The following is a 15,488-nucleotide window of genomic DNA, read 5'->3' as shown; positions in this document are numbered from 1 at the left end:
GAAATCTTAAAAATTTCATATTTCGGGGTATGTAATTGATTACTGCATGTGAGTAACCAATTATCAAGTATCAGATGTATGAGGGTTTCAAGAACCGAGGACAGTAGTCGCTTACTTTGAGGAGTAACTAAATACTAGATGCAATAGAGAACTATGGTAACCAACTACCCTGGAGAGTAACTGATTACTGAAGGAGAATTTTCTAGAAACTAGACATTTACACTGTAAGTAGTCGATAACTCTATAGTGAGTAACCGATTACTCTGTACATGTATGTAAAGTAGTTCATCCATTTTCATAAACTTCTTCTTCTTCCTTCAACCCTCTAAATCGTGGTCACCCCCTCCACTTCCAAAAATGTAATTTCTTACTCGTTCTGATTGATTTTTGTGTTGACTCTTATCACATTTTCACTTTTAAACTCATTGTAACCATCAATTTCGAGTTTAGAACCCTCAATCAAAAACTCAAATTCTCATAATCTTAAAACCTAAAATTTCAAAACCTCAATTTCATGGCTTTTTCATTAAGAACTAAGAAATAACGTACCAATGCTTCTCAAAGGAAGCAACCAACTTCTTTCGAAGCTAATATGTTGGATTTGGCACGACTTCTTGCAACTGATGAGCAACGAACCGAGTTCATAGAACATTTTCTATAGAAACTCATATTTTCTCTTAAGTATGGTAAGTTTCGATCTTTTGAATCTGATTATTTCATTTTCCCGATCCTCCTTAGGCAACCAAAAATATTTGATTTCTATGAAGAACATTGTGCCTACTACCCTGAACTTGTGCGGTTACTCTATGCCACGTGAAATTAAGGAGAAACAAATTTTTTCCTCGGTCAAGGGAAAATTGTATCAAAGAATTGATGTATATTTGATGAACTTATGATATAATATGTAAAGGGTGAGGGGCCTTATGTAGAATTTGTGTAAGGTCACTTAGCCAACTCCCATGCATGCTTAGCACATCACTTTGCCCACTTGGTGAGGTTCCTTTGACTTGGCCAAGCTGATGGCCAGCTTAGCATATTGCTTCCTGCACAAGGCTATATGCTCTGCCTATTGTGAGCTACAAGTTGCTCACACACCTAGCATAGGCTACTAGCTTTACATTAATGTTGGTGCTTGAAACTACCCAGCTTGTGACTTTTGCTTCTTTTTGACTTGGTGTTTGGCTCTTTATCATTATTTATTCAATGTCTTTAATTTTTTAACCCAAAATTTCGAGGAACTTAGAAAGAGGTGTAGCTAAATAAAAGTGTAACTCTATATATATTTTATTCAAAAAGTATGTAAAGCATGATTAATCAAGATAAGTGTGATAAAAAGTATTGACAGTAAAGGTAATTTTGGCACTTAGAAACTCTACCCAAATTAGAACTTTGTTTGTCCCAAAACAAAAGGTAGTGCAACTGATAACATGGCTTAGTGAAAAATATAGTTTCAGCAAGATCAAATGATGTTTTGCATGATTTCATTATTATTCACTTAGATTTTTAGAATCATGTGAATCCTACTCATATTGTGTCAAACCATGAAATGAATGCAAATTTCAAAATTTTATTTAGCATTTCTCTTAAGAAAATGTTATCAATCAAGAAAGATATTTATTCACACAAGTTCAAGAATGGAAGAACATCCAGATCGCTCATTCAAGCAAGCGTTGTCCATTTGGATAAACGGATATATCTTCAACAGCGTAGGACTGAGAAAACATTGTTGAACATCAGTGACTTTAGCGCTGGCTTGAATGAGTTATGTTTAACAATGTACCTTTAAGGTGGCGTTGTTGATTTCCATCTATTCCATAGCGCTTTATTAAAGACGCATTTTTTAAGATGATATAATAACAACGCTTTCTTATATGAGCGTTGATGCGTGGATATGATGTTTACATATCCGAAAAATAAATGGTGGAGTTATGCATTTCTTTGTTTGTTTGCACATATTCTAAGGATGATGACAGTGATTCCCTTTCCAATTGAACCTATATATGTTGTGGTTCACACTATTGATTCTATTTCCACTCATGCTTTTTAGTGTTGTTCTGTTTCAGTAAGTACTATTTTTAATTTCTCTTTATTTGTGTTTGTCTAATTAGTAATTGTCTCCTTTTATAATTAGTCATGACATCTAAAGAGAAGAAGATACGAGGAAAAAACAAAGAAACCGAAGATAGGAAGCAGAGAGAGAAAGAGAAGTTTTGTTAAAAAAAAGATATTCCTACAAAAGAATATGTGCAAGAAGTAAGGATATTCCAATTTTGCTTAATTTACTAGATTTGATCTTTATATTTCTATGTCTATTTTTTTTTTTTTTGCAGCCATCCTTAACGACTAATGAATTTCTAGACGATGACCCTGATTATGAAGAATTTCTTAATTCTATTAGGCACATAGGGGATGATTACTTCGACTGAACATTTGTTGTTAATTTCTTTTTTGTTGATTGTCTTTTGGATGGTTAAGTGTGTAAACTCCATGAACAATTGTATTTGTCTTTTGGATGGTTAATTCTATTTTGTTGTTATTGTAAGACTGAGATTGCAACTAAGAGGGGGAGGGGGGAATTAGTTGACTTAAAAATTATGGCCACTTTGTCTGCAAAATCAAGAGTTAACGTGCAGCAAATAATATTGCAGAAAATAAACAAGAATAAATCAAAGAGGTAAGGGAGAAGAGAGTACACATGGATTTTTATACTAGTTCACCTCTCTTGTATACTTCAAGTAACTCAGAAAATTTCTCTTTTGAAAGTTTAAGAACTGAGTGCAAAAGTGCATAAAACTAGTGCGAGAATTTTCCAGAATCGTGAGAGAGTTGTATGAAAGTTATGTTTTGTGATTATGAGTTTCTATGCCTTTACATAGACTTTCCAACCAGCCAAAATGCCTCTTTGAAAGTGTAAGAATTGATTGGAATGAAACCATGTCTTTTGGGTTGAAACTCATTCACTTTGAATTTGAAAATCTGATGCAACAGCTCACAGTAATGGATTACAACATTGAGTAATCAATTACCCAAATGTTATGTCCAATAGTGAATTTAAAATTCACTTAGAGTAATCAATTACAGCAATTTGAGTAATATGTTACTCAACTTCATTAACACTGGTAATCTGTTACTCAAAGACAACAATGGATTACTCTGATCAGTTTTAAGTTGGATAACTCTTTTCTCACACACATAACCTGTTACTTAGATGAAGTAACCCGTTACACACTATTTTTGAAAATTGTTTTAAGTATTTTAAAGTGTTTCAACTTTCTTTAAAAATAGTTTGAGCATTACTACTTTGTATATTTAAGAGTTTTAGGATAGAAGTACCTATAGAGACTTAATCTAATTATCTTGAAGCTTTAATCTTCTTTGTCTTCATAAGTATACTTCCTTTTCTTCTTTTTGGTGATCTTGGTGTCTTCATCAAAACCGTGCCAAGGTCTGGAGTAAAGATCTTCTTCACAGTTATGATCAAATGGAACATTCTTATTTTGGCAACATATATATCACTTTTTAATTTGAACAATGAAATTTTTGTTTTTGATCTACAATATAACTCATCAAATATTGTCAACATAACTGTTTATAATATATGTGTTGTTGTTGATAATTATATGTAGTTGATATTTACCAACAACAACATATATATTAAAACTTTAATAGCGCGCTTTCAACGAAGCGGTGTTAATTTCATGTAGTCAACAACACATGATTAAAAGAGTGTTGTTGATATCTTATGACTGGATGTTTAACAATGCTCTTTTAAGAGTATGTTGTTGATATTTTATGACAATGAGCTATAAAAAGTTGTAAATGTTTAACAACGCTCTTTTAAGGGTGTGTTGTTGATATTTAATGACTATGAGGTCTAAAAAGCTATGGATGTTTAGCAGCACTCTTTCAAGGGTGTGCTGTTGATATTTTATGACTATGGGCTGTAAAACACTATGGATGTTTAATATCACTCTTTTAAGGGTGCGTTGTTGTTGTTTTATGACTATGAGATGTAAAAAGTTGTGGATGTTTCACATCGCTCTTTTAAGGGTGTGTTGTAAATATGATATTTTCTACAATGCTTCTCTAAGGATGAGCTGTCGAATATGATTGTTTATAATATATGTGTTGTTGTTGATAATTACCAACAACAACATATATATTAAAACTTTAATAGCGCGCTTTCAACGAAGCGCTGTTAATTTCATGTAGTCAACAACGCATGATTAAAAGAGTGTTGTTGATATCTTATGACTGGATGTTTAACAATGCTCTTTTAAGAGTATGTTGTTAATATTTTATGACAATGAGCTATAAAAAGTTGTAAATGTTTAACAACGCTCTTTTAAGGGTGCGTTGTTGATATTTAATGACTATGAGGTGTAAAAAGCTATGGATGTTTAGCAGCACTCTTTCAAGGGTGTGCTGTTGATATTTTATGACTATGGGCTGTAAAACACTATGGATGTTTAATATCACTCTTTTAAGGGTGCGTTGTTGTTGTTTTATGACTATGAGATGTAAAAAGTTGTGGATGTTTCACATCGCTCTTTTAAGGGTGTGTTGTAAATATGATATTTTCTACAATGCTTCTCTAAGGATGAGCTGTCGAATATGATATTTTCTACATCTACAACGTTTTCTTAAATGTGCGCTATTAAAGGTGTGACGTAAACTTATTGTTATTTCATTCCCTTTACACTCTCAAACTTGTGCAAAAATAAAACCTCATACATTTAGAAAACTTCATCAATGGCTTCCCAACTTGAAAGTGATCATGATTCTCACACTCAAGGTGATCATGATGCTACACCGACTCCACAAACAAGAATGTCATTGTTCATAAATGAACTCCTCGTGAAATGACTTCCATGCAGAATATCATTCATGCAAGAAATGATGATGTGAACCTTGAAGTTGAATGGAACACAAACAGCTAACCTATAAACTCGAAAGGTGACAATACATTGGTAAGCAACGTTGGGGTTGTGGTTAGAAAAAAATGTCCCCATTACATTAAGCAAATAGACTGATGATAGGTTGAATACCGTGAAGAAGTGCATCTAGAATGAAATAATATTAAGTTTATATTTCAGTGTGTGTGTTTTTGTATTTTCATGCAATTTATATATGAATTCATGCAATATATATGTGTTTGCATGCAATCTACATGTGTTTTCATGCAATGTATATGTATTCTCATGCAATGTAAATGGACTGATGTTATGTGTTGTATATTTATGTGTTTTTAGTCAACTTTTGATGTTGGTGAGCTCTCTGACAATTCAAAATTAATGCTAGAAAATGTATAAGAGATGCTGATGGCAATATCAACCTCAAACTTCCAACTAAATATGCAAATGTCATTGAATATGAGGATTAGAAGGCTTTTGTCACTACACGCACACAAGATGAGTCTTTCTTGGTAAAATCATCTTTTTGTATTGACTTTATTCTTATATATGGTTTTGTATATACATATATATATATATATATATATATATATATGTGTGTGTGTGTGTGTGTGTGTGATTATTGATGTTAATGTTGCTTCTTTTTTTAGAAAGTAAGTAATGGAAACCGCATGAGGTCATCTAAGCCTTTGTATCCATACCGAGCTTCTCGAGCGGGGTATAGAGGAATCGAGGAAATATTATAAGTATTGTTAATTTGTAAATATATAACTGGCTATGTTTTGTATCTATATATCTAATTACATTATTATTGGTTATGTTTTGGCAGCTGGAACAAAACAATATACCTTCGACTACACATGCAGTAGACCTTAATGTTCTATGGGTGGATGCCCGTAAGAACAAGGACGGTGTTTCACTGAATTTCAACTTATTGGATTTCATGAATTTAAACTTGGTGTTCCTCTCATTAATTATCTAGATTGAAGTTTCCTTCAAGGATAGCTAAGGTATTGTTTTTTGTTGTAGTCAGGCTGGGCACGCAAAGAAATTTGATTTTTCTAGATATTCAAAGATACTTTAATGTTAAAGAGAGAAAATAATATTTCTTTCAAAGCATACCTCTCTTTCAACCTTTTCTTTGTATCCCTTCCTCAAACTTTTTGAGTTTTAGCTCCTTTTGTAACTTCTTTTGCTTTTTTGAATCTCTTTTTCTTTATACTCCTTATATACTCCTTTTTTTTGGAGTTTTTCTTTTGTAAAGAGATTGAAATTTTTTAACTTTTCTTTCATTACATGTCCACATTCCCCCAACTAAATTTTCAACCAACTTTCTTTTTAAATGCTTTCTTTTACTTAAAAATTATAGGAGAAAATATTTGTTTATCCATTTTAATATTCGAGTTGTTTTGAAAAAAAATTCATCTTTTAAGGCTCAAAATGGGATAGCAAAGGATGTTCCTAAGTATAGTTGGAAGTTTTAATCAAGTGGCTAAATATAATGAAAGAACATGCCTTAATCACTTCCTATCAATCTTGTGCAATTAGAGAAATGTGTGTTTAAAACAAGTTCAATTTTTCTATTCCAATTAGTGAATTTCTCTAAGCTCTCAATGTGTTTAAATTCACTTCCTATCAACCTTTAGTTTACTTTATATAAAAGTAAAAAAAAGTCAAAAACTAAACTAAGCCAACTAAACAATGAAAATAAACACACCAAACAAACTAAAAACAAATCAATTTAAACAATCCAAACACACCATAAAAAGTATCCAAATGTTCAATAGAAAAAATAAAGTTTTCAAAATAGAAATTTAAAGTGCAAGAAAGAAAAAGTAATTGAATGAGAGAATTGATGAATGATCAATCTTCTTGCTATTCATTAGTAAAGTACATATCCTCATCATCATCACCAGCATGAGCAACATTACTACCATTATCTGCCTCTCCACCTTGTGATCTGCCCATTAGGCCCCTGATTATGTGCATCAAAAGCTTCATATGAACCACCAACAAAGTTAGGGTGTGTTCCATAAATACCATGGAAGCATTGGTACACTCCAATAAAGGCTTGGTAAATCTTTGTAGTAGTTGTTGATATATGTAGCATTGATTTGTGATTTCAAAGCTAAAATCTTATTGAATGACCCCAACACTTGTTGGTACTTTCATCAATCATTTTGAAGGAAGGTATGATTATGTAGTTGCCTATTTCTTGATGTACTCAGCGATGGCATAAGAGATTACAACAAATATATCAATAGAATCATCATCAAAGATGTAGTAAATCAAATTTGCCTTCGGCATTAGTAAATCAGAAACATGAGAAACATGCCATATATTTGACAAAATAAAAGTGGTTCACACTTGGGTTAATTGATTCATGCAGAATTTTAAAATTGGACCTTGTCTTGTGGTTGCTCTCTTTTCTGGCTCCAAGCCTTGAATGCAAAGACTTGTGCGGACATCCATCTTATTGTGACTCCATGGTTATTCATGCAGGAAGTAAAAAGTGCACATGAGATGACCACACGTTGCACCCTTTCTCTGCCATATGTCTTGCTTCGTCACTCACCTTTACCTAGTGCCAATGCTTAACACACATCAGCAACATGTGACTTTCTTTGTTGGTTTTGACATTGTATCCTCTATACCCTCTCGCTTTTCGAGCAAGCATATACTGTTATGTTTGCTTTTTTATTTTAATAACAATAACAATAATAGTATTAAATAGTAAATAAAACTAGAATAATAATGTCAATAAATGAGGTTTATTCTATAATTAATAAAAAAACGTAACTCATGTTTTATTGTGATAGTTTTATTAAGAATAAATGATGATTTATGAATAATAAAATGATGGACTTATAATTTGAGATTATGGTAAATCTGTCAAATAATGTTTTACTCAATCTAGGATGGGTTTTGAAATTTATAGGAGAAATAAGAAAATTTGGGTAAAATTAATTTTTCATTAAAATTAGAGTTTGAAGTGATTTCTTAAATAAAAAAAATACAAAACATAATTCTTCGGATTAAAGTGAATATATCCAAACTATAGATTTTGGGGACACCTATACCAGAGATGAAATAAAGTACATGAATCCAAACTACAATGAATTTCAGTTTCCTCATATTAAATGGCACACATGGCACAAGGTTAGCATATTAGTACTTTCCTCTGTTGTTGCCCCCTAAGGCTTGCTTGTAATTCATTAATGATAAATGCTTACTGTCCAATCTTATTGAATTAGTAACTTTCAGATTTTTTACAAGAGGGTATGTCCTTAAATAGTGGATCTTGTATCAAGGCTTCTTTACTATTCTCCAAATCTATGTTGCGCCACTGTAAGAGTTCTTAGTTTGCTTTGGATATGCTACCTTTTGTATTGAAGTTGCATATTCAGCAAAACTATGTTTATTTTTAAATTTATCACCTATTATGACAACTTACACAGTTTGAGGCTATAGAAGTTAGGAAAATATTTTGTTCTCTTAGTCTGTTAAGCCTAATTGTTTCTTCTTTATAGTTGGCTGCATGTGAACACCTCTTCTTCGATAGTTTAGGAGAGCCAAATATGAGCCAAATATGATTGCTTAAGGAAGCACTGGTTGAATATGTAACTTTCGACATTACTTTCAAAGTGTTGTTGAATCTAGTCCTACATTCTACTATGCTCACATACACAGCATCCGAAAGCGTCATCGAATGTAAAATAAACACACCAAACAAACTAAAAACAAATCAATTTAAACAATCCAAACACACCATAAAAAGTATCCAAATGTTCAAAACAAAAAATAAAGTGTTTAAAACACAAATTTAAAGTGCAAGAAAGAAAAAGTAATTGAATGAGAGAATTGTTGAATGATCAATCTTCTTGCTATTTTAGTTAATTTCAATTTAGATAAAATATAACTATTTTAGTCAAATTGTATTTAAGTTATACATAATTTAATGATTTTTAAATAATAAAATACAAGTAAGATGTAAGTAATATAAACAAATAAAAATATCAATTGGATTTGTACCTATTCCAAAAGAGTATCCAAAACAATACAACAACAATTTAAAAGGAATCCACATTAATAGAGGTTCAATTTCTTTTCTTACAATGATGAATATTACGTTGAGTAAAGATATTGCATGTCGTGTTGAGTACGATGTGCATCAAAGAATATGGTATATCTGATGAAATAATTGAGTCAATTACAATATTGGTAAAAATATTCACAAAGTGTCCTATTCTATTCTTTATGACAATCTATCAAATATGAATGAGCTAATTTCTTAATATTGATAGGAAAGCATAGTTTGGACCCACTAAAACATTCCATTGCATATATTTTTATAGTAGCTTCAGTGGTGTGCCCATGTTTATCCCAAAAGTAATATTTCTTTCGGTTGGCACATAACGATACTCCTTCTTGATAACAAGGCTTAGTTATATTTGTGAACCCTATACATAAAAAAATATTATCAGCAACATTAAAGAGATGTAGGTGCGGTCGAACTTCAAGAGATGAATCCCATATGAATCCCAGTCTTTTATATCCTTTTCTCTAACACATATCTATTCTTCCATTTATATCATCCTTTTATTTTAATTTTATTTATTTCCTGAGAAAATTGTTGAAAAACCAAAAAGAAATTGGTCAACCTAAATTTTTTACTGTCGGGTAAGTCAAGAAAAATGTGGCCAAGGCCATGTCACACCTACACGGTCAGGAAATGCCATGGCCAGACATGCAAAAAATCCTAGGCTAGGCATACCTAGTGTGCTTAAGTAGACCACAAGACATGGGACACCCTTGGCCATGACTAGGCCAAGAATGGGATGATGCACATGAAACAAGGCTTGATGCACTAAAGGCCAACACCTGATGCACTAGGCCAAAATTTGATGCTCCTCAGTCAAGCATGATGTGCCAAGACCAGGCTAAGCACCAGAGCCTGATGTGTAAAGGCCAAGGCCAAATGTGCCAATGCCAAGGCCAAATGTGCCAATGCCAAGGCCACACATCTATATGGAAATTTGACCACTAAGCGTGTCGGGCTTGCAAGGGTATCCTGGGAGAATCTGCCCCTCATCCATAAAGTGGATTTCACCCTTGTCCCTTTACACTCTCATCCACACAAACCCAAAATTGAAAACACCCAAGTCTTTGCATCTCTCTCTCTTCAAAACTTCTTCCCCAAAACACAAAATTTTCAACAAATTCTCATATGCACACCATGTAAGTGCTTATTTACTTCTAATTTCTTCATTCTTCTCTTTTCAAAATAAACCTAAAATTTAAGTTCTAAGAGTCATTTGTAGGTGCTCAAGTGGAAATGTTTCATGTTACAAATTGTTTTTGAGTACCTAGCGAAAGTACATGCACTATTAGTTGTTGATTGACAACGTTATTACTCATTATGAACTTGTTGTTCATTGTTCAACTTCTGAAATAAGTTTATAAGAATGGCATGTACCACTAACTGAGGAATTTTCACACTAAAACTTTGAAAATCTTTGGCTATTTTACACTTAGCAAATTCGGTTGAACCATATATCATGTGCTTTCCATATTGCATTATAAACCGCCATGATTCTTGCTATATGGTGTTGGAACTCATAATATTTTGATTGAGTAACATAAAGGGCTGATGTTTGGTGGGATAACAACACGTTTTTGGTGTATGAAACCGATTGTGATGTGATTAGCTTGCTTATTCATTATGCTTGATTTTGTATGAATTATACATGCTCTTTGTATTAATTTTGGAATGTTAAAATTGTTGTTTAGTCATTCATATAGATGCACATAGATGACATGATTAAATAAGCAAACATAAAATGTGCTTTGAAAACCATGAAACCGTGAACACAAAAATTTGAAAACACGCTAACAATTTCTTGCCATGTTTGGAGCTCCGGTCTATTTAAGCAATCAAAGGTCTAAATTGTGGCATGATTTTTGTTTGGCTAACCCAAAAACTTGAATATTGCAACTACTAAATTTATTTGCAGGGCCAGAAAACGCGTGCTCAGAAAGGCAAGAATGTTGTGCCTGATCCTGACTCTAATCATGAGCAAGATGAGAACCTATTCACGAGCAACAATGACAAATCAAGATACACCAAGGTAAAATATGAAGATCTAACTTAAAAGAAAATGAATTCACTGTTTTAGTTGAAAAATATGGTTGGCTAAAATTGACTCGACCAAGCAAAACATTTATGTTGATATAGTTAAGAAATTTTATGCCAATGCTTTCATCTCCAAGGAGGCCCAAGTAAACCGATATACATAGGTGAATGGAGTCCAAGTTTTCTATGATAAGTTTATCAGCAGTGCATGCTTTACGATCACCATGGATGATTCAACCCAATCAATATGGTGACTTGTGCAAATACCAATAGAAGGTCTTGGCAAGTAAGGAAGGAAGCGAAGGTGCCCACAATGAGATGGATGTCCACACAAGTCTTTGCATTTAAGGCTTGGAGCCACAAAAGAGAGCAACAACAAGAGAATGTCCAATTTTAAAATTTAGCAAGAATCAATTAACCCAAATCTGGACCACTTTTATTTTGTCAAATATATGGCATGCTTCTCATGTTTATGATTTGCTAGTGCTAACGACAAAGTTGATTTACTCCGTATTTTATGATGATTCTATTGATATATCTATTGTAGTCTATGATGCCATTCATGAGTGCATCAAGAAAATGGCAACTACCATGATCTTACATTCCTTGACCAATGATTTATTAAAGTACCAACAAGTGGCAGAGTCATTTAATGAGATTTCGGCTTTGAAATCATAAATCAATGCTGCATATATCAACAACTACAACAAAGAGAGAAGCTTAACCTCGGTCAAGGTCGAGCTATGAAAAAAGAAAGGAAAAGAAAGCCAATCGTCTGAGACTCATATACAACCACCACCTACTTAATAGGAGTCATCCATGGAACTCTACATGGCCCAAAACAATGCTCAGTTTGAAGCTCTAGAAGCAAGAGAAAATGTCTAAGATAAAAAAATTATATGCATGCTACCGAGGATTTATGGGAGTATACCAAAGCGTCAATGGTATTTATGGAACACATCCCAACTTTCTTGGCGGTTCATATGAAGCCTTTGATACACATAATTAGTGGCCTGGGGACAGAGCACAAGGTGGAGAGGTAGACAGTGGTAGCAATGCTGCCCATGATGGTGGAGAGGAGATGTACTTTACCGATGAAGAGCAAGAAGATTGATCATTCAACAATTCATTCATTCAGTTACTTTTTCTTTCTTGCACTTTAAATTAATGTTTTGAACACTTTATTTGTTGTTTTGAACATTTGGGTACCTTTTTATGGTGTGTCTGGATTGTTTAAATTGATTTGTTATTAGTTTGTTCGGTGTGTTTATTTTAATTACTTAGTTAGTTTAGTTGTTTACTTTTTGAGTTTTATTTATAGAATAAATTGTTTAAAAGCCAAATTTTTTTTTTTGCAACCTAAACAACTTGGCCAACACTTTTTCAACAAGATCGTTCTTTGTTATGCATGAAATAATAAAGCTTACCATTGAGCAACAATTAGATACATTCTGAAATTTTTGTGAATAGACTTATAATGCCAAAACTTGAAGAAATGTATTACTTTTGAGAAATCATTAATCATGATCTTCTAAAATGTTTGAAAATCAAGAACATGTACATCCTATCCATGTGAGGGAAATGAATCCTGAAGACATTGAGAACTTAGAGTGATTCACTAATTGGAATTGAAAAATTGAACTTGTTTTAGTCTCTAATTTCTCTAATTGCACAAGATTTATAGGAAGTGATCAAGGCACTTTTTGATTAGATTTGAGCCACATGACCAAAAATGCCAACCATACTTGGCTATCCCCTTCCGAGTCTTAAAAGATAATTTTTTTTCAAAAAAACCCTTGTACCGAAAAGAAACATGTGTACATGTGTGATGACAGTTCTAATGACCATCAAATGGGCCATTGTAATCCTAGGGAGGAAGAAGTTCAATATGTAAACAATCGCCCAAGGAAAAGGTATCAAAATAATTACACAGGGGTGAGGAGGTAATCGATTTCAAAGTAAATATTTGTAAAGGCAACAGTGTTAAGGTTTGAGTTTTTATTGTCACAATTGTGCAGGCTGGACAAGAAACCGGGATGACAGATAGCAAAGTTACTAAGGGTACCTATTCTTCCTAAAACACATTTTCTACTAATTATAGAATAAACATCATTCATTAAGATTATTATTATTTATGATTATTATTCTATTTTTATTTACTATTCATTATTATTCTTGTTATTAAAATAAAAAAGGAAACAAAACAATATGTACATGCATGAAAAATGAGAGGGGTACATCAGACACGACGTTGGAATCGGCAAGTAAAGTCACATGTTATGGATGTGTTTCAAGCATTGGCACTGGACAAAGGTAAGTTGCAAAGCAAGATACATAATAGAGAAGGAGTACAATGCGTGGTTGCCAATGTGGGCGCTAATGCAAGCCTTACTTCACAAGACGATTCTAACTCTAACCTCACTTCTATGTTATTTTATGGTGTGTTTTGGTTTGTTTTCAACTAGAGGTAAGAGGGTCTATTATAGTTAGATATGAGAGTATTTTGATAAGGAATATACCAATTTTGAAATCTCATAACAATAGGTAACCCTCTTATCTTATACTTAATAAATTGATTATCTTGTGAGATTTTAATTTTTTCAAAATAAATACTTGATAACTTTTTATCTTGTAGAATATTTTATTTGTGAAATATGCCAAAAATAATTATTATCTCTTATAATTTTAATAATTTAAAAATGCATAACCTATTGAGAGTTATTTTTGTTTTTGATTTTAAAATTACTAAAATACCCTTATTTTCTTTAAAAAGTTATTCACCCAAGTGTCTTTATTTATTCTAGAAATTACCAAAGATCCTCAAATTGGGTAAATAATCATAAAGTTATTGCGATACCCATAAAGAAAAAAAATAATCATAATTATAAAACCACAAAAAACTGTATTGGAGTCAGGGATAACTAATAAGTCATGCCACTTTCTGTAGCCTCTCAGTACTGCAATGCACCAATATAATGGTCATTAGTTCAAATTCAATTGTTGCCTTAAGCTTTAACCTCTAGAGTTTTTCAATTATTTTTCAACCTTTTGGTATTAGGAGATTTATGAATATTTTTAATTATAATATTAGCAAACATTACTTTTGTGAATGTGATGGTAAAAAACCATTTGAATTTTATGTTATGCAACTCTTCTTTATGTTTTAATCCTAGTAGTGAAGGTTTTCTTCTATTTTATGACTATAATGATTGGGTGAATTTTGTTTTAGAAAAAAAAAAAAAAGTTCTGTCATTTTAACTTTGACATTTTCTTTTAAAAAAAGAGAAAGTAGCAGGGGTCAATTATGCATCTGGTGCATGTGGAATCTTGAACGACACCAAATATGTAAGAGGAGAAACAAAATATTTTCGGCATACTATTATTCATCTTGAAAATTTATAGTTGTTTATTGTCTTATTTTTTTCCTGAAGGGAGAATGTTTGTCATTCGACAAACAAATTGAGTATTTCACCTCAACTGTGATGAAAGACCTTCCGAAACATTTTCAGAGTAAAGATAAGCTAAAACATCACTTATCCAAATCCATATATCTAATCGTTATTGGTTCCAATGATTATTCTCTCAATTATTTCCAACATGAAAACATGGAACCAATAGAATTTGCAGATTACCTCCTTGGGCAACTAGCTTTAAAAATAAAGGTAATTTTAAATTAAATATTCATGGACTAAAATTGATCATCTAATATATTTTACTTACTTTTTTATTTAATTTTTAATTTTCAGACAATATATGATCTAGGAGCACGAAAATTTGTAGTTGGTACCGCTAATCAACTTGGCTGTTCCCCTTCTCAATTTTGCAATGAAACTATAAATCAAAAGGTTAAGCCTTCCTCGGATAAACTCCCAATTGTGATTCAAAAGTTGCAAAAGCAACTCTCAGGTTCAGCATTTGTTTATGTGGACAGTTTCAACTTCTTCAATAGAATAAGAAATGCCCCACAAAAATATGGTAAGTAACAATTAAGTTCTTAAATTTTTTAATTTCATATGGGATTCATCTCTTGAAGTTCGACCGCACCTACATCTCTTTAATGTTGCTGATAATATTTTTTTATGTATAGGGTTCACAAATATAACTAAGCCTTGTTATCAAGAAGGAGTATCGTTATGTGCCAACCGAAAGAAATATTACTTTTGGGATAAACATGGGCACACCACTGAAGCTACTATAAAAATATATGCAATGGAATGTTTTAGTGGGTCCAAACTATGCTTTCCTATCAATATTAAAAAATTAGCTCATTCATATTTGATAGATTATCATAAAGAATAGAATAGGACACTTTGTGGATATTTTTACCAATATTGTAATTGACTCAATTATTTCATCAGATATACCATATTCTTTGATGCACATCGTACTCAAAACGACATGTAATATCTTTACTCAATGTAATATTCATCATTGTAAGAAAA

General features: G+C 32.2%; 1 protein-coding gene across 1 annotated transcript; it reads left to right on the top strand.

Moving 5' to 3' along the window:
* Nucleotides 1-13,271: 13,271 nt before the first annotated feature.
* LOC109336953 (GDSL esterase/lipase 7-like) lies at nt 13,272-15,021 on the top strand (the record flags this gene model as incomplete). Its single annotated transcript, XM_019573800.1, has 4 exons — nt 13,272-13,359; nt 14,330-14,391; nt 14,478-14,708; nt 14,793-15,021. Coding segments are annotated over exons 1-4 (610 nt in total), but the record flags the coding sequence as incomplete, so codon positions are not given.
* Between the last annotated feature and the right edge of the window lie 467 nt (nt 15,022-15,488).

The sequence above is a fragment of the Lupinus angustifolius genome, unplaced genomic scaffold (assembly GCF_001865875.1).
Source record: "Lupinus angustifolius cultivar Tanjil unplaced genomic scaffold, LupAngTanjil_v1.0 Scaffold_1_506, whole genome shotgun sequence".
Classification (NCBI taxonomy): Eukaryota; Viridiplantae; Streptophyta; class Magnoliopsida; order Fabales; family Fabaceae; genus Lupinus; species Lupinus angustifolius.
This window is presented reverse-complemented; position numbering and strand designations above follow the sequence as displayed.